Genomic DNA, 24,311 nt, shown 5'->3' on the forward strand with positions numbered 1-24,311 from the left:
ACAGATCTTTAGGCAAAGCTGGGTTTCCATGGTAGTGTAATGTATTTACATATTTAAATTTAAATGTTTGGCCTTATATGATGGTATTGACAGTGTATATATATATTAAACTGTAAACTGTCTAGGTGGGTGATGAGTGGGTCAAGACACCGAAGAATGGAGGCGGTTAGACTGAGGAAGGAAAACCAAATCTATTCTGCAGATGAAAAGAGAGCACTTGCAATGTTCAGGTAAATACGAATTCATCCATAATTGTAAATTCATAAAGTTTCCTTTTTTGACCTTATGTGCTTCTTCAGCTGGTTTCCTCAATTTGTTCAATATGCTTTCTCAATTCTTGTTTTGATTCAAATAGTTTGTACTAGAAAGGAATAATACTGCGAAGTAGGCAAAATATCTATCTAAAATTAAAAGAAAATATAATGTGAAATAAATTAAAAATCCAATTTATGTCTTGAGTTTTTTATTTTTACCTTATCTGAGGATTTTAGGTCATAACAAATTTACTATTTCTAAACTTTGTGTCCCACATTTTTCTATCGTTATGAATTTAATATGTTTTTTATTTCAGCAAGGAGGAGAGGTTGAAGAGAGAAAACAAGATCCTGGGACAGTTTAGGGAAATGGTTCATGAGAAGCTGAAGAAATAGAGAAGACGACATTTTCTCATCTGTATTCATTAACGTATTAATAAACATTAATTCATTGAATAATTGTGTTTTTAATTGTTTTTGATATTTTGTCTAAACTGAATCTCTCTTGTTAGATATTATGTCTGAGCTTAATCTCTACTGTTGGAACTCATGTCTGAACTTAATCTCTTCTGTTAGATATTATGTCTAAGCTTAATCTCTACTGTTGGAACTCATGTCTGAACTTAATCTCTCTTGTTAGATATCATGTCTGAACTTAGTCTCCTCTGTTAGATATTATTTCTGAGCTTAATCTCTACTGTTGGAACTCATGTCTGAACTTAATCTCTTCTGTTAAATATTATGTCTGAACTAAATCTCTGTTAGATATTATGTCTGAACTAAATCTCTACTGTTAGATATTATGTCTGAACTGAATCTCTACTGTTATCTTCAGAGATCGTTTTATTTTAAGAATTTCTTTGTGTTTGACCCTTTAATTTAAATTATTTTGCAAGAATTAGCAGATGATATTTTATTAGGTAACTAAACCGGATATAACAAACTATAACAATCAGTCTACTTTTATAAATTTTAGTCAATTACATGAAATGCACACTGCACAATAAAAAGAAATTAATATGAAATTAAAAATTTAAAGCTCACATATTCAAAGTATAGTCCTGAGTATAAGATCATGAACAGATCAACTGGGTCAAAATTGTTAATCTATAACAATGACTAGAACTTGCTTGTATATTTGACACCTTTACTTCGAATATTTTACAGTGCTCATCAAAATAAAGTGAAATACAAAGCCGACTGTTCGGCCTTAAATAAATCTTAAAAAAATTTTCAATTCGAAAACTCTAAAACACCTTTCTTTGGTGTTTTTTTTATTATCCTTTATATTAGCGACCACTGGACAGAAAGATATCCTTTGATCAAGCAGTTGAATCCTCAGTTAAAACTTCAAAGATCATCTGCCATGGTTGGGTGCTCCAGGTTGGGAGAAGGAGATCTCTCTCTATCGACCCCCTCCAGCTCCTGATGGGGTACACTATTCCTGTACAGGATGTAATGCTGGACAAGGAACAGGATATCGAAGAGGATGGAGAAAAGACCCAGACCGAACTTGGTTGGATCCCCGAAGATGGAACCCCAGTCGTCGTTGTTGTACCCAATGAGAAACATCTGAAGGATGGAGAGAGAACCCCCGGTAAAATCCAGGAATATATTGCCTATACTCCAACCAACTGTACTCTTACGTCTTAAAGAAAAAAAATTCCAGTTTTTATTGTTTTCAATGGTTAAATAATAAATGATGAATGATTAAATTTCAATAATTTTATTATTATGCTTGTTAAATTGGTTTAACGCAGTCTCACCTAGCATAATTAGGACAAAACATAAAAAGAAGTTAACATGCTCCTCTTTAAAAAATAAAATAATAGCTTGAGAAATTTTTGTTTTATTTAATGAATAGAAACGCAAATGTCTTCATCTCAGATATTTGTTAACGCATAAAATGACAGACTAAATTTCGGAAATCCGCTGCTAGGGTTAAAAATTCAATTCTCAAATGTTTATGAAATACTGTTGCAAGTGACACACAGACACTGTGTCTCTATAGTTTTTACATTTAAATATTCTTTTTTTTATATAGGACTAATTTTTAATTGTATAGTAACAATTTTCAAATTTAATTTCCTTTCTTGGATTTCCAATATTTACCTATAGTTCATGAAGGCTTGAGGTATATATTTGATTAGCGTGATGGTCAGCTTTACATAGGAGCAGAAGTATAGGAGCTGCAGCCAGGCTAAAGCTCCTGCTAGAGAACTGATGAAACTTGCTCCAAGAAACAGGAAGAATAGAACCAGGAGTAGGATACATATCCGGGATACACGCTGGTGTCCTCGCTACAACACAGGTAGTACAGGTTAGTAAATACTCATTTTAATTCTAAGCTATTAGCATGGTAAAAAAAAATTCTACAAACAAAATTATACAAATTAAAATGCCAGGTTTTATACGTATAACAAAACATTTGTAGCAGGACCAATCAAGCCGTGTATGGCTGTCTTTAATGCAGTGCTTAGAATCCATTTAATTTTGATGCGGATCCGGATCCTGGATCCGCACTGGAAAAAAATGGATCCGGATCCAGGTCATTTCTTTAAGATTTACTGAATTTTTTTAACAAAAAATAATTTTCAAATTTTTTGTTTTATTTTTTCCGCTTATTTTTATCCTAAAACTTGATGAACCATTCAGAAATGAAGAAATCTCTCTTTTTTTCAAAAGTTCCGATTTGGGTTTTAGGAGTAAAAAAGATTTTTTTGCAGTTTTCGGTTGATATTTTACCCATTGGATCCGGATCCGTGGATCCGCATATTTTTGCGGATCCGGACCGGATCCAGGATGCCAAAATCTTGCGGATCCAACGAATCCGGATCCTACGCACTGCTTTAATGATTGACCCTGCTAAAAATATCATGGCTGCATGCCGAAAAAATGCATAAAAATATATTAATATCATGACCAGAACTCTCTTCATTCACGACGCGCGCCGATATTATTATTTTTGAAGAAGTTTCAACAGTTGTGAACTTTAATAGATTAGAAGTGTCTAATTATCTTTGTTTTATCTCTAACAAGTATTGTTTAATGTGGAAACTATACCGGTTCTTTAGCAGATTGTGAAATGTCGTCACAACTCACATTGTATCTTCCTACATTATGCAATTTTATTTACCTGATATATAAAACACTGTAAGATATTAATACTGCATGCTGCTACTGCGTGTAAAGAGAAGAAAACATCATTAGGTTGAACAGGATTAACTCCGGTAGGATGCTCAACAAAATATTCGTCCTGCAGATATTATTATTTGCAATTTTTAGGTTGCCTAAATACAATTACCCATTTTGGGTCAAAATGTCTTATTCGTCTTTTTGAGAGAGGGGGTGGGAGAAAATTTATGTTTCAAGCGTTTAGCCCCCCTTCCCCCGTGTCGAAAAATTTTTCAAAATGAAAGCGCGGTGCAGGGTTTGAAGTCGAAAAAACGTGATTTTTCAATTATTCCAGGTTTGGCTCTGTGTTCTAATACCTATATCTCTAAATCCAGATGGCGTAAATCTTTAATATTCAAACTTTGATACTTTGATTATTTGATCCTTCAGAATTCATAGTTTGAAATACCTAGGTCTACAACATTGGGCTGTAGAGATAAAGGGATTAAGAAATCAGAGTTTGTGGCAATGACTCAATTCCTTTACCTGAATTGTCGGCACAAAGAAGAGTCCGACGTTAAATATAGAGTATACTGTAAACCCAACCACGTTCAATGTCAGGAAATCAAAGTTTAATCCGATAACACTAAAATAAATTAGATTTTAAAGGGATAGTTGACGTAATTTAATATTACTTTACTCATACAAGTACCAAGAACTAAATTCAACAGATTCTAAGATTTAAAAAGATAGTGTTTATATGGAATTTTGTCTTTCTCTCTCAGAGATATGTGTTTGTATGTTAAAATAAAATTTAAATATGACAAAATTATGAAAAAAATTTTGAAGTAAACATATTTTAGTATATCAAACAATAATTGCAAAGACAAGCTGTAAAACAAGGAAATTATGAAATCAGAAGTAAGAACTTTTGTGCTGTGAATCTCGGTCCCCATCTTAAACAGATCTAAGGATAAATTCAGTTCCTCTTCAATATAACATGTCGAATGTCGATGGTTATACCCTGCACTGGGATAACCTTAATTGAGGGATTAAGCATTAATCTTCATATTTAATAGTGAGAACATTGTATATCGAAATCAAGCATTCAAGATAAATAATATTCCCACAGTCCGATTATCATTAACTAACAATTTTCACTAGAAAAAAAAGTTTTTTACTTGTTTCTATTTTTGATTTAATATTCCCATTCAACTCTTCCTCTTCTGGGTTGATTCAGAATATTTAATTTTTTAAATTATGTTTATTAAATTTTATTTTTATCTCAATTTTAATAAAAATTAAATGCAATTATGAGATGAATTTTAAATAATGATTTCCATTAAATAATCCATTAAATTTTCATTAATAGGAACTGCCCACTTAAACCTCCATTTAAAAAGTTCGATGTCCGATTACCCTCTAATCCTTGGCTTTTAGATGAAAATTAATTATTTTTACTTGCGATTTTCTCAAAAAAGTGACTAAATGGGCTAAATGGTTCCGCTGTGTATCGGGTATATAACGCTTTGTATTTGGACTTGAAACTACGTTAAACAGAATATTAGAATTCAAAAGGAATAGAGTCTTTGCCACAAACTCGGATTTTCTAAACCCTATATCTTTGTAACCCAATGTTGTAGACCTTAGATATTTCAACCTTTGAATTCTGTTGAATCAACTAATTTTAGTATAGAAATATCAAAGGTTTATACCATCAGGTTGCAATGATAAGTAGGGATGATAAAATTCGAGATTGTGGCAATGACTCAATTTCTTTGGAACAACAAATCCAATATGACATTGAGTTTTTTTTTTTTTCAAAATTACCTTTTACGCTTAAAATTTTCATAAATTTGTGGATAGAAAGACACTGACCAGGCGACAAAATACATCCAACCTGAAACAAAATTATCTTCTATAAATTCCAAATTCATGTAATTTTCAATTGTAGATCTTCAAATACATTATACGGATTTTTGTCATTATTTTTCTTTCCATTATTGGTTCTAGGGAAATATATTTGTTTATTTCTTAGCCAGATCATTTTACACGGTAGTTGAGCGATAACATCAATACAATAAAGACGACTTTCGATTTAAATGTCTATTTATTTCCAGACACATAAACATAGAAGTCAAGAGAGCTGTCAATTCAAAAAGTTTCTCTTTGATTACATGTAAACTTGTAATTCGAAAAAAGCTTGTTAACAATAAAAAATAAAATAAAGGCAAAAGAATAATTTCTCATACAGACTGTTATAGATTAAAGTATAGTCATTACAGAGTACAGACTCATCTTTTGTGGGTAACCCTGCATAATGGATTTATCAACAAATATGACAACTAAGATGCAAATCTGTATTATTATGAAAATAACGCAAATTCGTAAAATTTGTCACTATCTGTCCTAAGGAAAAATATGTTTTCAAATCCTAAGAAATAAATTATTATAATACGATTCAAGTAAATGCTTCATTCATTAATAACATAATATTTTATTGTAAAAACAACCTGTCATATGATCATTTACATTTAAATTCTAATGAATGTGATTACAATTCATTTTTTTCTTTAAATCTTTATTAATTTGATTGCTTTGGTTTAATCTCTATAATATTACTCTTCGCTCATATTTTTAGTGTTAGCTATAGCGGGCCAAACGGCTGAACCAAATTGGCTGAAATTTTTGTAGGGAACCCTTGAGTACCTTGGGGGTAACATAGGCTAAAAAGACGATTTTTTTCCTTCGAAGCTCGATTTTTTTTTTTTACAAAATTTGAAATCTTTTTTTATCAAGTGTTTCTAAAATTTACCGGGCAACGCCGGGCACTTCAGCTAGTTATTAATATAATTTATGGAAAATGCACAATTTATCCAATTATTGTTGTTTACATTGCTTTGGTGTAATGAGATTTTTTATTTTAAATCCAATAAAAATCTTTATGTTTATTATGCAAAACATATTCCCCCGCGGACTGCAATTCAAATTGGGTAGTAAGCATATTAAATTATAAACATTTTTAAAGATAAAAAATGACATGAAAGTTAAAATAAGCCTATTTTGATCTTTTTCATTGCTTAAATTATCCAAGAAGTTTAACAAAGTAAGAATCAACTTTAAAAAAGTTTTTCAACAATTTAAAATAATTTTTGTTTTTATGACCACTCACAAAATGTTTCTGAGGACCATGAAATTGGAAAAAAATGTTCAATTTTCTGGCAAAAAAGCTAAAGGTTATTTAAATAGAGAAGTGGCAGAACTTCGTTGAGCAGAATTTTTTCTTTATATTTTACAAGTTGGATTTATATGTTTTAACTAGCTGAATTAAGTGCCTGGCGTTGCCCGTAGAGTTTAAAAAAAACACTTCGAAAAAATCAAATTAACTAAAGTAAAAGGTGATTATATCAATACAATGAAGACGACTTTTCAATTTTGATTTATTTATTTATTTATATCAAGCTGTTAAACAGACTGGATGCTCATACAAATATAAGTCAAGAGAAGCTTCACTTTGAATGCCTGGAAAATGCCTGGAAAAAAGGCTTGTTGACAATCAAAATTCAGATAAAAAAGTCGTCTTCATTGAATTGATATAATCAACTACCACTGTAAAAAAATCGAAATTTGTTTAGCCTATGTTATCCCCAGGGTAGTTATTGGTTTCCTCAAAATTATTTAAGCCCATTTAGTCCACTTATATATATATATATATTGGAGTACAAGTGACAGGTCCAGGCAGAACTGGAGTACAAGTGACAGGTCCAGGCAGAACTGGAGTACAAGTGACAGGTCCAGGCAGAACTGGAGTCCAGTAGTCGAAGTTCTTGAATAATAATCTTCATTAATTTTTAAGAGGTTTTAAACAGCGGTAGATATTGGCTCCATTTTATTCTATTAACCTGAAGAGAAATTACGATTATGTATTTCAAAATATAACCGCATACAAAAAAATAACAGTATGAAAAACATACGAAAGGTTTGTAAATAGCTAAAAAAAACTTAATAAATTAGTAAAGAGTATAATCCTGAAACCACAAGGTAACCCAGCTGGGTATCTGTTGATTTCTAAGAAATTGTAAGATAAGAAATTTTGTGAAGCTAATTTAATATAATCGTAACTTTTAACTTAGTTTCTCAACTATTCAACTTCATTATCTGAACTCAGAAGAGAGAGGGAGGGCGGGAGGTAGGGAGGGAGGGAGGGAGGGATAAATTAGATATCCATATTTTTGTTTTTGAAAACTTTTTATTTTCATTTGTAGTTTCTCTGCTAAAATATCATGCGCATTTCTTGCTTCAGAAATAATGGAAAAATTATCAAAACTAACCACAATTTCTCACTTCAGAAACAAGGAATTAATTATCAGAATTTAACACTTTTCAAGCTCAAAAAACGTCGCTATCTTCCACAATATTATCAAATATGTTTAAATGGTGCTGTTGTGAATCGGACATGCAGCTCTATCAATGAAGGGTCCGTTAAAATCATGTTTATAGTCTTCAAAATTGAGTTCCTACATCCCAAACTAAGGATTACATATATGCTTTATAAACATATTTTTAAATTGAAATCATTAGAGGTGAAATAAAGGCCATATAAAGGAGCAGTTTGGTTTTGTAATTTATTAAAAAAAATGACTATTTGAACACTGATGCAATAAGAAATATGAACTGAGTCTTGTTAAACTAGATATACGTAATATTTTTATAATATAAAAGGCCAGCATATGTTTACAACTAAAATAGCTGAGAACAGCCAATTTAAAACCTCTTTTTTCTTTTTCAGAAAACAGAAATCAGCCATATTCTCATGTATTCAAACTTATCTACCTACGACCAATTTTTCTTTTTCACTTTTTGCACAATTTTCTCCAATCTTTTTAATTTAATTTGTGAATTTTAGAAGAAAAGATTTTTTAAATGTAAACTTTTTGGAGTGATAAAATACCCGACCCATTCCACAAAAACATAGGCCTGATCGGTTTAGCCATTTTGACGTTTTTTTTTTGGATAAAAACATACAAGCCAATTATTTACACAAATAACTTATATGCAGTAATAATCAGAAAGACCTGGAATTAATTTATAATTAATCAGACGACTTTACAATTTAATTTTACAAATATATGTGATGAAACGATAAGCACTAAATAGCCCTTGTCCTGCAATTTTCAAAATGTGGTCTGCCTTTTTTTGAGCATTTAACTGTTAATTAATTCCGGGTCTTTCTGATTATGACTGTAAACTGTATACTTTTAAAATTACGAGCTTTGTATTACGGATCAAGCCTAACACTTATTATAAAGATACTGATCCAGTATCTAATCTGTACCGTTGATGAATCTCCATGTTATCTGACACTTTAATTAAGAACTGAACTTCTTTACTACCTTGTCAAGAAACTAGTTATATTCAGACAATACATATAAAAAAATCATATTTTGTACAAGAGGAAATCTTATTTAAATACTTCTCTCTACTTTGGAAGGAAAAAGAAGGAAGGGCTTGCGATTAAAAAAGTAGTTATATTTGAAAATTGCTAAATTTAGTTTAAATATGTTGTAAAAAGATTTACTTGTAAAGCTATATGGAAATCATGCGATGGCTACTAAAAGTGTGACAATATAAAATGTCACTTTCATGAAACCCAAAATTTTCTTACTAATCTAATTATTTTCAAACTAAATCCATAGTATTTTGCTTTGAATTTTTATTGCTTTTAAAATAGTATGGAATCTTACTTCTAGTGGACATTACGTGGATATTTTTTTTTCTGTAGAAGTTTGCTTTTATTAAACTTTGTAGTATTTTCTCCTTGATCAAAATTAGGCATACACACTGTAAGAAAACCAAATGTTTAGAGTAAACTATTTTCACATTTGCAAAACTTCTCCGATTTTTGTGGAAGTCGGTAAAACTTTTTAGATTTTTAATTTCAATTATCAAAAAGGTAAAAGCATGAAAACACAAATATATAATGAATAATGATAGTTAGATAATGTAATTATGTAATAATCTAGTATTAACCTGATTTCTGGACTAGAAGTGTTTGTTTGGATGACGACATGTCCGGCTAGTATTGGTTCTATACTGATGGTTATATTCTCATCCTACACTCATCCAACATTTAGATACGAGTCAAAATATTCATCTCAGTAGGATAAGGAAGGTCAGGACAGGTCAAGATTCATATAGGTCATAGTGGGTCAGGATAGGTCAAGATGTATCTGTGTAGGTCATTGGGGTCAGGATAAGTCAAAATGTAACTGGGTAGGTCATTGGGGTCAGGATAGGTCAAGCTATATCTGGGAAGGTCATTGAAAGTTTTTAGTTGAGGGATTAATTGACAATTGTTAATAAGTGTATGATGGCAGTTTTTATGATTGCTTTGCCCAAATAAATCAGAGTAGGTTAAAATGGTCATCATAAGTTATTAGGCATCAGTACTGATACAAAGTGGTCAGTACTGATACAAAGTGGTCAGTACTGATGCAAAGTGGTCAGTAATGATCCAAAGTGGTCAGTAATGATACAAAGTGGTCAGTAATGATACAAAGTGGTCAGTAATTAATAATTATCCAAAGTGGTTGGAATTGGCCAAGATAAATACTGAGAGGTCACAGGGGAATATTAATCTTTTTTAAAATTACAGTTCGTGAATAAAAAGAATGAACGGTCACAAAAAAAAGTAATATATATGTATGTAATGCAAGGCCCAAAAGTCTTTAATTTAGTTCTTTCAACTTTCTGTCAATTGGATGATTAAGTTTGAGTTCATCATGAGAATCAATAAAAGTTTAAGATGTATTTATGTTGGATTGCCTGAGTGAGTATAACAGTTGGAATAGGTTTGATAATATTAGAATTGTCTGTTATGAAAGACACCTCGATGCTTAATGCTGGTGGTATAGGACCATCAGACCTAAAATTGAACAAAATTACAGTACAAGGGATGATAAGAAAAACTCATTTTTAATAACATTTAGTTTTAGAAAATAAAAATTCATGAATTTTTAATCAAACTATAATTCTTGTTTATGGTGTCCCCCCAAAAAAATATAATCAAGAATTATTTTGCTTTTGAACAAGCTCCCAAAATTTAAATTCAACTCAAGAAAAATTGCATTGTAGAAAACGTGAACATAATTCTTGAAAATTGGTAAGGAAGTGCAATTCGGCAAAATGTTGCCCTCTGAAATTAAGATATGAGGCTGAAACTATATGTCCAACCTTGTCTTTATAAATCGAAAGGACATTTTTGGTTTGGTGATAGCTAACCATTATAAACTAAAACTTGAAAAATCCCACATTTAAATTGGCGAGTCAAAATTTTCTTCATAATTCGATAGCCAAAAATGGAGGTGGCTAGGAAAATTTTAGCCTTCTCTTTTTTAGTTCTAAACTTACTCAACAAAGTATTATCTGACTCATTGGAGTATAGAAAATAGGAAAAAATTACGTGGATGTTAAAATGTAGAAGAAAATCTAATGTTGATAATGATCTGATACCTTAGAAATAATGTAACATTAGCTGTGTCTCCTAACAGAATTTCAACATCCTTCGTGGACACTTCAAGATATATTTCATTCTGCTCATCTTGAACCCGGAGACCGGAGAATATTGTATTCTGCTCATCTTGAACCCGGAGACCGGAGAATATTGTATTCTGCTCATCTTGAACCCGGAGACCGGAGACGAGAATATTCAACCCTGTAAAAAGAACAAGGTTTAATAAACAACAAACTTTTTTCTCTCAAAGGATGGAATCAATCTGTTCAGTTCAAAAATGTATAATTTTCTCTCAGAAAAAAATTCATTAATGGAAATTTAAAATCCCAAGGGATTAAATTTAAAATCCCGAGGGATTCAATGATAACCCTTAACCCGGAGGACTTAGACCAAGCGTTTCCGATTATATCAGAAATAATGTTGTATTTGAAAATTCGGCGCAATTTTTTAATTCAATATTTCCATGTTCAGTTTAATTTTCTTACTTTTTTTACATGCATTTTCAAATTAGAAATGAAATGGTGTAATGTTTTCAGTTTCAACTAACATTATTTTGATTTATCAGCACTTTTCCAAAATGGGGCCAAAGAAAAAATTAGAACACATATTTAATGTAAAATTTAAGTAAACGCATTCACATATTTTTATAAATTGGGTTAGAATAGTCTGAAGGTAGTAGGGTTACGCAGATTTATACTATTAATAATAATAATAATAATGTATTTCGATGTTTAAATTTAGCCCTGTACATTTATTATTCTAAATAGATAAACAGAAAAAGATTAAATAAAAAATATTACATAAATTAAATGGGACATTGGCGCTGAAGCAATAAAACAGAATACAGGGAGAATACAGAGTAAATTTTAAGTTAAATAAATTAAAAGTAAATCAATCACAGAAACTGTTTTTTTTTTTTGGTTCAGAAAGATAGGTATCAGAAAACAACTGTCAGTTTTTAAAAGATGTTTAAAGGTGTTTTAGATAGAACTGTTTTTAGATCAATCCATTTAAAAGGTAAAAAAAGAGGGCCGCTATTTTAAGTAATTTTTTTACAGGTTGCATCGTAAATTGATTAGATATGATTGCAAATACGCAGTGACGTATAACTGACGAAATATGATAAGATTATTTTAAATTGATAAGAGTCATATTTCAATGAGTTTTTTAAATATTCCTAAAATATAAACTAAATCTAAGGCTTACAGCCTTAAAGCATAATTGGCGTAACCCCTTCCGCCCCCCCCCCCGCCCTCATTTTTTATTTTTTCTTGCTAAAACTTTAAGAGGCTACTTTTACAAAAAAGGATTTTATTTTTTTTTATTTTGGTTTTAGGTGTTCAGGGGCGTATTAAAAAATGTGTACAGACAGGGATTACTCTTTTTTCTTTTTATGGGGCTCAGTACCAATTTAGGCACAATACCACCCTGAAACCCATATAGAGGGGGGGCTAAGCCCCCCTAGCCCCCCCCCCCCTGAATACGCCTCTGACGTGTTGATGTAACAAGACAATTGTTTTGAAAAGCTAGCAAATATGAAAATGAGGAAAAACAAAAAGAGAATAAATATTGTCACATAATCCCTTCTCCACAGCTCCAACCCGAGAGATTGAAGAAAAACAAACCTGGATTTGATAAAATAAGAAGAAAGCAGAAATACTGCATTTTCTCTCGATTATTGTTCAGTACTGAGTTGAAGGTTTAATTGCTTCAGCTCTTCTCTCCTTATCTTTCATGGTCATGATTGATACAGTAGCAGTTTATCTAGATAATAAAATAATTATCATAAGTTGTATTCAATTTCAGGTAAGGCGGCTTAAAGAGGGGGTTGGTGCGCCATTTATTAAATACAATACAATTAAAGTAAAATAATATATATTATACAAAGCTGATTCAAAAGTTCAAAACAAAGACATAAAATGAAAATATTTCCCGGACATTCAAATCCAAAGAAGCAAGTATTAACCTAACCCATGGCTGCAGCGCTCGGCCAAGAAAGTGTCTTAACCTAACCTAACCCTAAATAAATACTAGTGGACATATACAAAATTGATAGGAGGGGGGGTCCAAAAATCATTCTCTAGGACGGACCCTAAATAACCCGATTGCACAATCCCCTAGCATGTCCTAGCCGCAGTGCTTGGCCCAGAAATTGTCCTAACCTAACCTAACCCTGAAATAATACAAAATAAATATTCTTTTGTTGAAAATAGTTGAAATCTAGGTTATGTACAAAATTGATAGGAGGGGGTGGAGCAAAATTCGTTCTCTATGACAGACCCCTAATATGATGTAATTTTTTCTTACTTTTGTTCCATTTCTTCATGATCATCTCTCCATTCTCAATTTCTCACTCTCAGCTGTAGAGATGGAGTGTTTACAAACAAAGCAGAGTACAGACTACTGAGGGAGAAAGACCCAGTAATCAGCTGATTCTTCTATTAAACTAGCGCTGTTTGTGTGTCGAGTGTTTGTGTGTGTCCGCTAGGAGACTTATATAGCGCGCAGTTCAAACATTCGACACCCACCCACCCCTGTCCCCTCCTTTTACATTTACACTCCTTTCCTTTTTTCCTTTATACATTATTACACACTCCTCCTCCTTTTAAATTCTTCCTCCTTTTACATTCTTCCTCATTTTACATTCTTCCTCCTTTTTCACTCCTCCTCATTTTACATTCCTCCTCCTTTTACATTCTTCCTCCTTTTCATTCTTCCTCCTTTTACATTCCTCCTCCTTTTGCATTCCTCCTCATTTTACATTCTTCCTCATTTACATTCCTTCTCATTTCACATTCTTCCGCCTTTTACATTCTTCCTAATTTTACATTCTTCCTCCTTTTACATTTTCCCTCATTTTACACTCCTCATTTTGCATTCCCCTCCTTTTAAACTCCTCCTCCTTTTACACTCCTCCTCCTTTTACACTCCCCCTCCTTTTACACTCCTCTTCCTCCTTTTACATTTTCCCTCATTTTACACTCCTCATTTTACATTCCCCTCCTTTTAAACTCCTCCTTCTTTTACACTCCTCCTCCTTTTACACTCCCCCTCCTTTTACACTCCTCCTCCTTTTACACTTCCCCTCCTTTTACACTCCTCCTCCTTTTACATCCATTCTTTTACATTCCTCGACTTTTACACTCCTCCTCGATCTTTTACATTCCTGTAATTTTACACTCCTACTCCATTTCCACTCCTCCTCCTATACATTCATTCTTTTACATTCCATGACTTTTACACTCCCATTCCTTTTACACTTCCTCCTTTTACACTCTTCCTCCTTTACACTCCTTCTTTTACATTCTTCCTGTTTTACATTCCTCGGCTTTAACACTCCTCCTTTTATATCACTCCTCCCTTTACAATCCTCCTCCTTTTACATTCTTGCTCGGGCTTCTTTACATTCCACTCCCTTTAAATTCCCCCTTTTACATACCCTTTTCCCGTTTTTCACCTTTTCCAACCATTCATATTCGCATGCCCCCTTTTTATTTTTTGACTCACTCTCGTTTCAAATTTGTTTAGATTGATTTGATATTTCCAATCTCAGCTTCTTTTTACGTCCCCCTTCGATTTATATTCTGTTCCCCTCCTTTTTTTCAATTTTTATACTTGATGCTCTTTGATAATCTCCAATCTCATTTTCTCATTCTTTATACCACATACTTTACTATCATCATCATTATTATTATTATCATTATTATTATTATCATGGAAAACAATTGCTTTCTACAGTGTTGAGTATTATTAGTTTCTAGTTCCATCTCTAATATATAATTCATAATTTACCAATTATACCTTTCTCCTAGACCCAGCCACAACCTTTCTTAATCTTTAATCTTATATACAAGGTTAGATACAAATCTATTAAATATTAATGCATCAAAATCTTATATTCTTTCTATCTTTATGTTGGGGATATTTTAAGAAAAAATGATTATGTCCGAATTGTGTTGATTAAACCTGAATTTTAAATCAGTTTTTACGGCAGTTAGGTCAAGTCTCGGGTCCTGGATCCTCAACCACTAACTAGGAATGTTCAAAGGGTTCAGGACACAACTTCAGGAGGCACAGGACGGAGAGGGAATATCGATGAAAGAGAAGGACGAAGAAAGGGCGACTGATGAGCAAGACGGAGAAAAAGCATCAAATTGTGAATTGAAAAAGCAGGACGGAGAAGTATCATCTAGCTGTAAGGGCAAAGATCAGGTTGGAAAATCTAGTTGTTTTGTTGAAGAAAGAATTAAGATTGTGGTTGAATTCTTGGAGAGAAATAGACGAGTAGATTCCTCTACACTAGTTCAATACCTAGACAAGGAGCACAGTGTAAACTCAGGGGAAAACTCAAACATTTTGAACAGTATAGGTTCAGAGGAACTCCGAGGTAAAGAAGATACTGAGATGAACAACCTGGAGAAAATAATAAATACCAAAGACGGGTTGGATCTTTTAATATCCAAGTGTAAGGAGAATACTGATAAGGAATCTCAGAACTCCAGAGATGTTTCTCCAAGTTCGCCAGAGAATAATCAACCTATAATGATTAACACAACAGAGGAAGGTGTGTCTTAAAACAATTTTTAATTATCATTAAAATAAAATACCACTGGTATGTTAAGATAAATAAGTTATCTAAAGTTAATATTGTTTATAAAGGAATAAGAAAGGTTCTAGCTGCCTCTGCACTGCTGAACTTGAAGATTCCATCTCCGATCCTCTCCTCTCCTAATCTCAGGTATAACATTGATACCTCTATCCCCTTTCCCTCTTCTTTTCCCCTCTCCTTCTCCCCTATCTTCTATCCTCTCTCATCCTTCTCTTTCTTACCTTTTCCTACTCCTCTTTACAGTTTAGGGAATAATGAAGATAAGGAAACAGACACGATATATTCCGTACAGTCGTCTTTGAAGACTCACTCTTCATGGGCAAACCTATATTTCACTTGTCTTCTCTAATTTATCTGACGACTACATCTCAAAGTGCAATAAACCCTCTTGCAAAAAATTAATATAAATATTGGTAGATTATTGTATACATGCTTAATCTTATTCTGTTATACGTACTAAACTTTAAAATCAATTATTTTGATATGCTGCACCTCGGTCTCTCTAAATTTAACTAGTAATCCCTGACTTTTTGTGAACTTTCAAAACCTAGTAATATTCATCATATTGTAAACATTTTAATATTAATTAGGTGGGGGAAAACAGCGAAAGCTAATCTCGTCATAATTGCTATAATACATATAGTAAACAATATAAAAATAGTTGCAGATTTTTTGTATTTTTGGCAATTAACTATATCTTATCTTATCTTATTTTATCTTATCTTATCTTGTCTTATCTTATCTTATCTTATCTTATCTTATCTTATCTTATCTTATCTTATCTTATCTTATCTTATCTTATCTATAGTTTTTTTTGTACGATAATTAAACCTTTGAACTTTTTGTGGAACATAAGGTGTGATCTAATGAGGAGGAAAAAATAGTTTGAACGGAGCGGGGAACTTTTATGTTGGATTCTCGTTCAACAATTTTTTGCTTTTTATCATTGATCTCTGCCATTGCCCCAAGCAAGGGGGAGTATATGTGGATGGGAGAACAGTTATTGAAAATTGGAAAAAAAAAATATCAAGCATCAGAAATGTAATTATGTAATTTTCTATTCTCGGGAAAAGTTTGAGAAAAAATTGTTGTTTTATTAGATGTTTTGAAATATTTGAATTTGCATGAGATGAATATTAATAATATTAATATGTTGATGAATTCAGTCCTGCCGCGGTTTCCCCTTCAACAAGTAATGGAAACCTTCTAACTCTCGCTCTTGCCAAGGAATAAAACTTTATTCTGAAATATATTAAATCCAAGCCTTACCACCCCTCACCCCCTCACTCCCACCTACCCTTATTAGAACTCTCACCCTAACCACCCCCTTGCCTCCTCACCTCCACCTTACCCTTACCCATTCTCCCATCACTTACCCAATGCCCTCTCACCCGCCCACTTAGCCTTACGCAACCCAACCCTCCCCTAACCTACACTTACCCAATCATACCCAATTTCCCCCTCTACCCATACCCAATCCATCCTAACCTGCACTTACCCAATTCCCCCTTACCCCCACCTAACCTTACCAAAACCTTATTTTTCCCAATACCCCACCAATCCTTACCTCATCCCCCCTCAGTCTTATTAATTACAGCTATTAACTATTATAATTTTTACTCTGAGAAAAGTTTGATCAAAATATTTCTCGTGATTTTCGTCTTTTATCTCCTCTCTCCAGAGTCCTAAGTTTTATTGTAAACTCTGGAACCGATCAAACTTTAGTTTAAACTCAGGATTAAAGATTTCCACCCTAAAGACGGTTCCCAGAAGGCAAAGAGGAGAGAAGAAACCGATCCCTGAGGATCTCAAGGATGGAAAATATTTTGAACGACGGAAGAGGAATAATCTTGCTGCTAAGAAATCCCGGGATCAGAGAAAGATCAGGTTTGTAAATCTGTTGATCTAAAGTTGGTTTGATTCAAGTTTAATCTCTCTAGGGAGGATCAAATCTGTAATAGAGCGGATTCATTGGAGAAGGAGAATGCTGTATTAAGAGTACAGGTAAACTATCCATCTATTCATCCAGCTTTTTATATTTATCTAACATTTGTTTCTCCGTCCTTTTCTATCCACTGTCTACATATTTTGATACCTGAATCTAAGGTATTTAAACTAAAGGTAGGGATATGGTTTATGTACACATTTCACTGTGACGTATTAGGACTGCTGGGAACAAGTTTGATCAAAATAATAACAAAGATTGTAACAAAGCTCTGAACTGTCCTGGGTACGGTGGAAGACCGTGTTTGTTTACTAATAGCTGTTTATTTACCTGAAACCAGTTCCTGACCAGTAATATGTACCCAAACCCTATCCCCCTACCTTTACTATACGTATCTTGTCTGAATCTATCTATCTATCTGTATCTAGGTGTGTACCCTGAGGGATGAAGCGAGTTCCCTCCGAGCTCTGCTACTCAAGAAAAGATTATCAAAGAAAACACAGTATTCAGGAAGTTAGATTAGTTTACCCATATTTAAACAGTTCTCCGTAGAATCTGATAAACTCTGCAGACTCCAAAATCTATTTGAACTACGTAGAATCAATGTAGATTTATAGATTATATAATACTGTGGCGGCCAGAATAAATTTTGATGCAAAGACGACCTAAAATTAATAAAATCAATTGGTGTAACTACCGCTTATTAATTACATATGTCCATGAGCTCTAGAAAAAAATAACTGCCATAAATATGTGAGTGGACTCTGTACACTGTAGTGCTGTCTGTTGATACTTCTTCTAACAGTCGTCTTCGTTTCCCCCTTTTTTGTGAGCTACAGGGTTGCCCACAAAGAATGAGACTTCAGAGACGACTGTAAAAATTCATACTGTCTGTTTCCTTACATTTATCATTCTATGGAACTGAAGCTTGTTTCTTTCGTTTCGAAATCATTAAAAAGGTCTGAAAAAGACTACCTTTAAAGCAGAAGACTGAATGTAACTTTGGAATCGTCATATTTAAAGAGTGTTTCAGGTCGTCTTTACAATCTCATCCTTTGTGTAAACCTTTAACTTGAATATTTAGAAAAAAAGGTGGAGTGGTTCAAGCAAACATTTTTTATATTTAGATTTCTTTTTTTCTTTATAGTCCAGGTTAAACGTATTTTTTAAAGCTACGATATGGAGCAGTTGTCAGTCTCTTACATATGTTAGGTGCATGTGTGGAGAATACGTTATTTTACTCTTCAGCTAAAAACTAAAAAAATCGTTTACATTTAATCAAAGAAATTTATTCTTTGCCACGAAATCTGATTTCAAACTATTAACTATATTAAATTCTATAGCCTCAGTTTGAAATATGAAAAGTTTACACCATCAGACTGCAAAGATCTGGGGATTACAAAATATGAGTTTATATTCATGAGAACTTAAATCTTTCGGAGGTATTGTTTTATTGAACATTATGTGAACATGTAGTTTATATGTAAATACTATATAGTCGCTTAATCAATTCATTGATTCAGTCTGGAACTTCTAATTCTATATTTAACTTTAAAAGTGCTTAGTTTTGTTCTTTCAAATCTCACTCCATTCCGAAATATGTTAGGAAATATCTTAAACACATCTATTTTATTATCCAGAGGCGTATTCAGGGGGGCTACGGGGGCTCATTCTCCTAAAAAAGAAAAAGAAATGTAAGCTCTTCCTGGAAAAAAACCTGAATACGCCTCTCTTAATAACTTTAAAACTATGTCTAGTTCTCAACCTTTCTTTAATCTGTCAAAATAAAAAAGTGAGGACCAATAGATATATTTCTAAGAATCTTCATTTTTCAGTATCACAAATTTTGCATTCCTTGTTTTACAGATTATGCATGCAGGCATTATTGCGCTGTCTGAAATTATTTATTGTGCAGTAAAATGGCTAAAATTTATGTCAAAGTCTACTACAGACAACAAGTATGGGCTCACACCCTTTGCTAATGGTAGATGTCAAAGTCTACTACAGACAACAAGTATAGGCTCACACCCTTTGCTAATGGTAGATGTCAAAGTCTACTACAGTCAACGAGTACGGGTTCACACCCTTTGCTAATGGTAGATGTTAAAGTCTACTACAGTCAACGAGTACGGGTTCACACCCTTTGCTAATGGTAGATGTCAAAGTCTAGTACAGTCAACGAGTATGGGTTCACACCCTTTGCTAATGGTAGATGTCAAAGTTATCAAAATTATCAAACAATATATTTTTAATTGGCTCATAATACATTTTCTTTTGTGTTATATTTTAAGCTAAACAATCATGCAATATTATTTTGTATTTTGTGTTTGAAAATAAATACTATAACTATAACTATATAAAATAATCTAAGTTTGAAATATCAAAGGTGTGCACCTTCAGGTTGCAAAGATATTGGGATCAGAAGATATGAGTTTGTGGCAAAAACTCAATACCTTTTTAGCTTTTTACAGGGTGTCTCAATAAACATGGGAATTCAGTACGAATTCGATATCATCTTTTCAAATAATTCTTTGATTTAGTAAAGTGATACCTACTCAGAAAGCTGTAATCTGTAAGAGTTTCGTCTGCTATGTTCACATTTTGTTTGTTTATGTTTTGACTGCAACGGTTTTACTCATTAAAACAAGAAAATTACGGTATACAAACAGAGTAAATTTGTCCGCCTTCACTGTTCATCTTGCGGAAACATTATAGACACATCTTTACAGTCTTTTACCCTTTTCATAAAATAAACTCTAGCAGACATAATAATATTATGGCTTTTGAAATTAGGTGTTACAATGTTAATTCATAACAAAGACGATATCGAATTCGTCACTGAATTTCCATGTTTTTTGGGACACCCTGTATCAAAACTAGTGCTTCTATTTTTTCAGGGTCAATTTGGTTCCATAAAGGCCTTACGACGGAACTTTTCTGAAGCTGTTATTTAGCAATAAATAAGTTTGAAAATTTACGGAGTAATCGTTCTGTATAGCTTCTAGGAGTCTATCTACTAGAAGATACACAGAACTAGATGTGTAGCTTCTAGAAGTCTATCTACTAGAAGCTACACAGAACCATCTGTGTAGCTTCTAGAAGTCTATCTCCTAGATGCTACACAGAACTATCTGTGCAACTTCTAGGAGTCTATCTCCTTGATACTACACAGAACTAGCTGTGCAATTTCTAAGAGTCTATTTCCTAGATACTAGACAGAACTAGCTGTGTAACTTCTAGAAGTCTATCTCCTAGATACTAAACAGAACTAGTTGTGTAGCTTCTAGGAGTCTATCTCCTAGATGCTTCACAGAACTAGCTGTTCAACTTCTAGGAGTCTATCTCCTAGATACTACACAGAACTAGCTGTATAGCTTCTAGGAGTCTATCTCCTAGATACTACACAGAACTAGTTGTATAGCTTCTAGGAGTCTATCTCCTAGATACTACACAGAACTAGCTGTGTACTTCTAGGAGTCTATCTCCTAGATACTACACAGAACTAGTTGTGTAGCTTCTAGGAGATAGACTCCTAGATACAACACAGAAATAGCTGTGACATGCTGAAAAAAAAGTTTACAGGACGATAATTTCGGATCAATTTCATATGGATTAATCGTCCCGTAAACTTTTTTCAACATGGCTGAAATATACAGAAATACTAAATATTTACTGGAATAAACAGTAATATTAAATGCTAGCTGAAGGGCCCGACGTTGCCCGTGGGAAAAAAATGCTACGGAAAAAAACATATTTTGAACAAAATTTTTTTTTAAAACCCGGATTTCTTTTAGCTTATATAACCCCCAGGCTACCCATGAGTGTTCACAAAAAATGTCAGCCCATTCAGTCCAGCCGTTTGGCCGGCTATAGGGAACATATATATGAATGTCTTTTTTATTCTATAGATCGCCAGAAATAAACAGTATTAACTAAATATTGACTGTATGAAATACACAGAAATACCAAATATTTATTGACTGAAATATATTTAAATATGACAGAAATATGAAAGAAAGAACTAAGACTGCAATGACTCCAAACATAAAACCTAACCTGTAACTACAGCTATAGGGAACATATACATGAATGTCTTGTTTTATGTCTTGTTTTATTCTATAGATCGCCAGAAATAAACAGTATTAACTAAATATTGACTGTATGAAATACACAGAAATACCAAATATTTATTGATTGAAATATATGTAAATATGACAGAAATATAAAAGAAAGAACTAAGACTGCAATCACTCCAAACATAAAACCTGACCTGTAACTACATTGCAGTATTTCTGGAGGAAATAGTTTAGCTAATTAATTACCAAGTTTTCAAACTCTGGCTGAATCTTGTTTTTATTCAAGTTTCTCTGTGTGCTGTTCATTAACCAAGCTTACTTATCCTATTTTTTTTTACGGGGTAATGTTCAGTTCTGTATTTTTTAAACCTTACTCTAGAGATAGAATTAGATATTCTTTATCCAACCTTATTCAGGAGATAGGTTTAGATAAACTTCATCTAACCATTCTCAGGAGGTTCAATTATACTGCATTCAACCTTATCGCAGATAGGTTTAGTTCTACTTTATCTAAATTTACGAAGGAGAAAGGTTCAGTTATACTTCATCCAACCTTACCCAGGAGATAGGTTCAGTTATACTTCTCAGTTCCTAATTCACCTACTACCTCCTGAATTATAACCTATTTACTGTTCCCCCCATCCCATAATGCCAAGAGAGATACTCCTATAAGTTATACCACCCAGCATCTTTTACCAGGCCAACACCTACTCCTATCTTCTTCTACTTCGTAACACCTACTCCCAACTTCTTTTCCCTAGCATATTTTGCCAGCATATACTTCCTAGCACCTACTCCAATCTTCTTCTTCTACTCCCAGTACCCATTACCGACTTCTATTCCTCAGCACCAACTACAAACTACTACTCCCCAGCACCCTATACCAACTTCTACTCCTCAGCACCTACTTCCAACTTCTACTCCCTAGCACCCATTACCAACTTCTTCTCCCCAGCAACTACTAGAAACTTCTGAACCCCAACACCTACTCCCCAGCACCTACTACCAAATACTTATTCCCAGCACCTCCTACCAACTTCTACTCCCTAGCACTCATTACAAACTTTTACTCCCATCTTCTACTCCCCTCACCATCTTCTACTCCCTAGCACCTACTACCATCTTCTACTCCCCAGCAAATACTTCCTTCTTCTAGTCCCCTCACCTACTCCCCCATGGTACCCTCATCTTACACACTGTGAAGATGTAACTAAACTCAAACAAACATTTTAAACCAACAATTCAACAAATAAAGGATTCTACTTAACCATAGAGTATATTAGGTAGGATATAGTGAAATATGTTAGGTAGGATAGTGAGTATATTAGGTAGAATAGTGAATATATATATTAGGTAGGATAGTAAATATATATAAGGTAGAATATGGTGAACATATTAGATAGGATATAGTGAATATATTAGATAGGATATAGTGAATATATTAGGTAGGATAGTGAATATATTAGGTAGAATATAGTGAATATGTTAGGTAGGATATAGTGAATATATTAGACAGGATATAGTGAATATATTAGGTAGGAAAGTGAATATATTAGGTAGAATATAGTGAATATATTAGGTAGGATATAGTGAATATATTAGATAGGATATAGTGAATATATTAAGTAGGATAGTGAAAATATTAGTTAGGATAGTAAATATATTATGTAGGATAATGAATATATTAGGTAGGATATAGTGAATACATTAGGTAGGATAGTAAGTAAATTTGGTAGGATAGTGAATATATTAGGTAAGATATAGTGAATATATTATAGGTAGGATATACTGAGTATATTAGGTAGGATATAGTGAATATATTAGGTAGGATATAGTGAATATATTAGGTAGGATATAGTGAATATATTAGGTAGCATAGTAAATATATTAGGAAGGATAGTGAATATATTAGGTAGGATATAGTGAATATATTAGGTAGGATAGTGAATATAGCGGGTAGGATAGTGAATATATTGGTAGGATAGTGAAGATATTAGGTAGAGTAGTGAATATATTAGGTAGGATAGTGAATATAACAGGTAGTACAGTGAATATATTAAAAATATTTAAAAATAATTTACTTTCTGTATCTTTTACCTATTTGTAAACAGTTCAATATTCTAATATTTATTCTTAAATTCACTCAGGATGTACTTTTATGTACAAAAACATTTAATTAAAAAATATTTTTCAAATTTTCTAGATTTAAAAGAAAGCAAATACCAAAAATCAAGAAACATTTTGTGCTATGAATCTTGAAATTGCGTGCAAAATGTTGAATAATAAATCTCTAAAGATTTAATAAAACATCAGTTAGTTTTGTCCTATTTTGTCAATCCTATTGTATTTAAACGGATGAATGCTTGTGAATAATAATGATTGAATATTTTATATTTCTGGTTGGTCAGTTTGCTAATTGTTTATTTTATATACAAACTATAAACTACAAATGCCACGATGAAAACAAATAAAAACATAAAAAATTACATTGAACATTTTTCTTTTTAGAAGTAAAAACATAGATAAATAAATATAAACAACAAAACTTCAACACGTGATTAAATGAGATAAAATCTTACTTTTTTACTAATCCTCACTCACATAAAGATAGAAGATTTAAATTCTCAAGAAATTGTAAATTACGTTTTGTATACCAAAAAGGAACTGTGATATATTGCCCCCGCCTCCAATATCATCTCGAAACTACCAAAAAGAGACTGTGATATATTGCCCCCCGCCTCCAATATCTTCTCGAAACTACCAAAAAGGGACTGTCTACCTTTACTATACGTATCTTGTC

At 32.7% G+C, this 24,311-nt stretch overlaps 3 protein-coding genes and 1 long non-coding RNA gene across 5 annotated transcripts; 2 read left to right on the forward strand and 2 right to left on the reverse strand.

Moving 5' to 3' along the window:
* The first annotated feature begins 54 nt into the window (after nucleotides 1-54).
* Nucleotides 55-710, forward strand: LOC111695874 (uncharacterized). Its single transcript, XR_002763960.1, has 2 exons — nucleotides 55-230; nucleotides 572-710. It is a non-coding gene; the product is annotated as an uncharacterized LOC111695874 (long non-coding RNA).
* Nucleotides 711-1,152: 442 nt separating this feature from the next.
* Nucleotides 1,153-5,293, reverse strand: LOC111695872 (cystinosin homolog; the record flags this gene model as incomplete). Its single annotated transcript, XM_023465336.1, has 5 exons — nucleotides 1,153-1,902; nucleotides 2,367-2,554; nucleotides 3,391-3,510; nucleotides 3,915-4,014; nucleotides 5,199-5,293. Coding segments are annotated over 5 exons (801 nt in total), but the record flags the coding sequence as incomplete, so codon positions are not given.
* A 4,005-nt stretch (nucleotides 5,294-9,298) lies between these two features.
* On the reverse strand, nucleotides 9,299-13,320 carry LOC111695873 (uncharacterized). Of its 2 annotated transcripts, XM_023465338.1 has the most exons (6): nucleotides 13,189-13,320; nucleotides 12,507-12,645; nucleotides 11,047-11,082; nucleotides 10,881-11,007; nucleotides 10,194-10,293; nucleotides 9,299-9,481 (listed from the first exon to the last, which is right to left on the reverse strand). In XM_023465338.1, the coding sequence occupies exons 2-6, from the start codon at nucleotides 12,544-12,546 to the stop codon at nucleotides 9,314-9,316; spliced, it is 471 nt and encodes a 156-aa protein (XP_023321106.1). In that variant the 5' UTR covers nucleotides 12,547-12,645; nucleotides 13,189-13,320; the 3' UTR covers nucleotides 9,299-9,313. The 2 variants fall into 2 exon arrangements, with proteins under 2 accessions (XP_023321106.1, XP_023321105.1); XM_023465337.1 differs by having other exon boundaries at nucleotides 10,881-11,082; nucleotides 13,189-13,314.
* Nucleotides 13,321-14,719: 1,399 nt separating this feature from the next.
* On the forward strand, nucleotides 14,720-19,353 carry LOC111695860 (thyrotroph embryonic factor). Its single transcript, XM_023465319.1, has 6 exons — nucleotides 14,720-15,445; nucleotides 15,541-15,619; nucleotides 16,657-16,717; nucleotides 17,250-17,377; nucleotides 17,431-17,494; nucleotides 17,864-19,353. Exons 1-6 carry the CDS (start codon nucleotides 14,920-14,922, stop codon nucleotides 17,951-17,953), a joined length of 948 nt encoding a protein of 315 aa, XP_023321087.1. The 5' UTR covers nucleotides 14,720-14,919; the 3' UTR covers nucleotides 17,954-19,353.
* Nucleotides 19,354-24,311: the final 4,958 nt, after the last annotated feature.

The sequence above is a fragment of the Eurytemora carolleeae genome, unplaced genomic scaffold, assembly GCF_000591075.1.
Source record: "Eurytemora carolleeae unplaced genomic scaffold, Eaff_2.0 scaffold122, whole genome shotgun sequence".
NCBI lineage: Eukaryota > Metazoa > Arthropoda > Copepoda > Calanoida > Temoridae > Eurytemora > Eurytemora carolleeae.

Excerpts from the sequence above, each read along its gene's own strand:
- LOC111695873 (XM_023465337.1), bottom strand. The coding sequence starts at position 12,546 with ATGCAGTATTTCTGCTTTCTTCTTATTTTATCAAATCCAG. Across the intron at positions 11,083-12,506 it reads TCTTATTTTATCAAATCCAG|GGTTGAATATTCTCGTCTCC; the intron begins GTTTGTTTTTCT and ends TTCTTTTTACAG. Across the intron at positions 10,294-10,880 it reads AATGTTACATTATTTCTAAG|GTCTGATGGTCCTATACCAC; the intron begins GTATCAGATCAT and ends GTTCAATTTTAG.
- LOC111695860 (XM_023465319.1), top strand. The coding sequence starts at position 14,920 with ATGTTCAAAGGGTTCAGGACACAACTTCAGGAGGCACAGGACGGAGAG. Across the intron at positions 15,446-15,540 it reads GATTAACACAACAGAGGAAG|GAATAAGAAAGGTTCTAGCT; the intron begins GTGTGTCTTAAA and ends TTGTTTATAAAG. Across the intron at positions 16,718-17,249 it reads TAACTCTCGCTCTTGCCAAG|ACGGTTCCCAGAAGGCAAAG; the intron begins GAATAAAACTTT and ends TCCACCCTAAAG.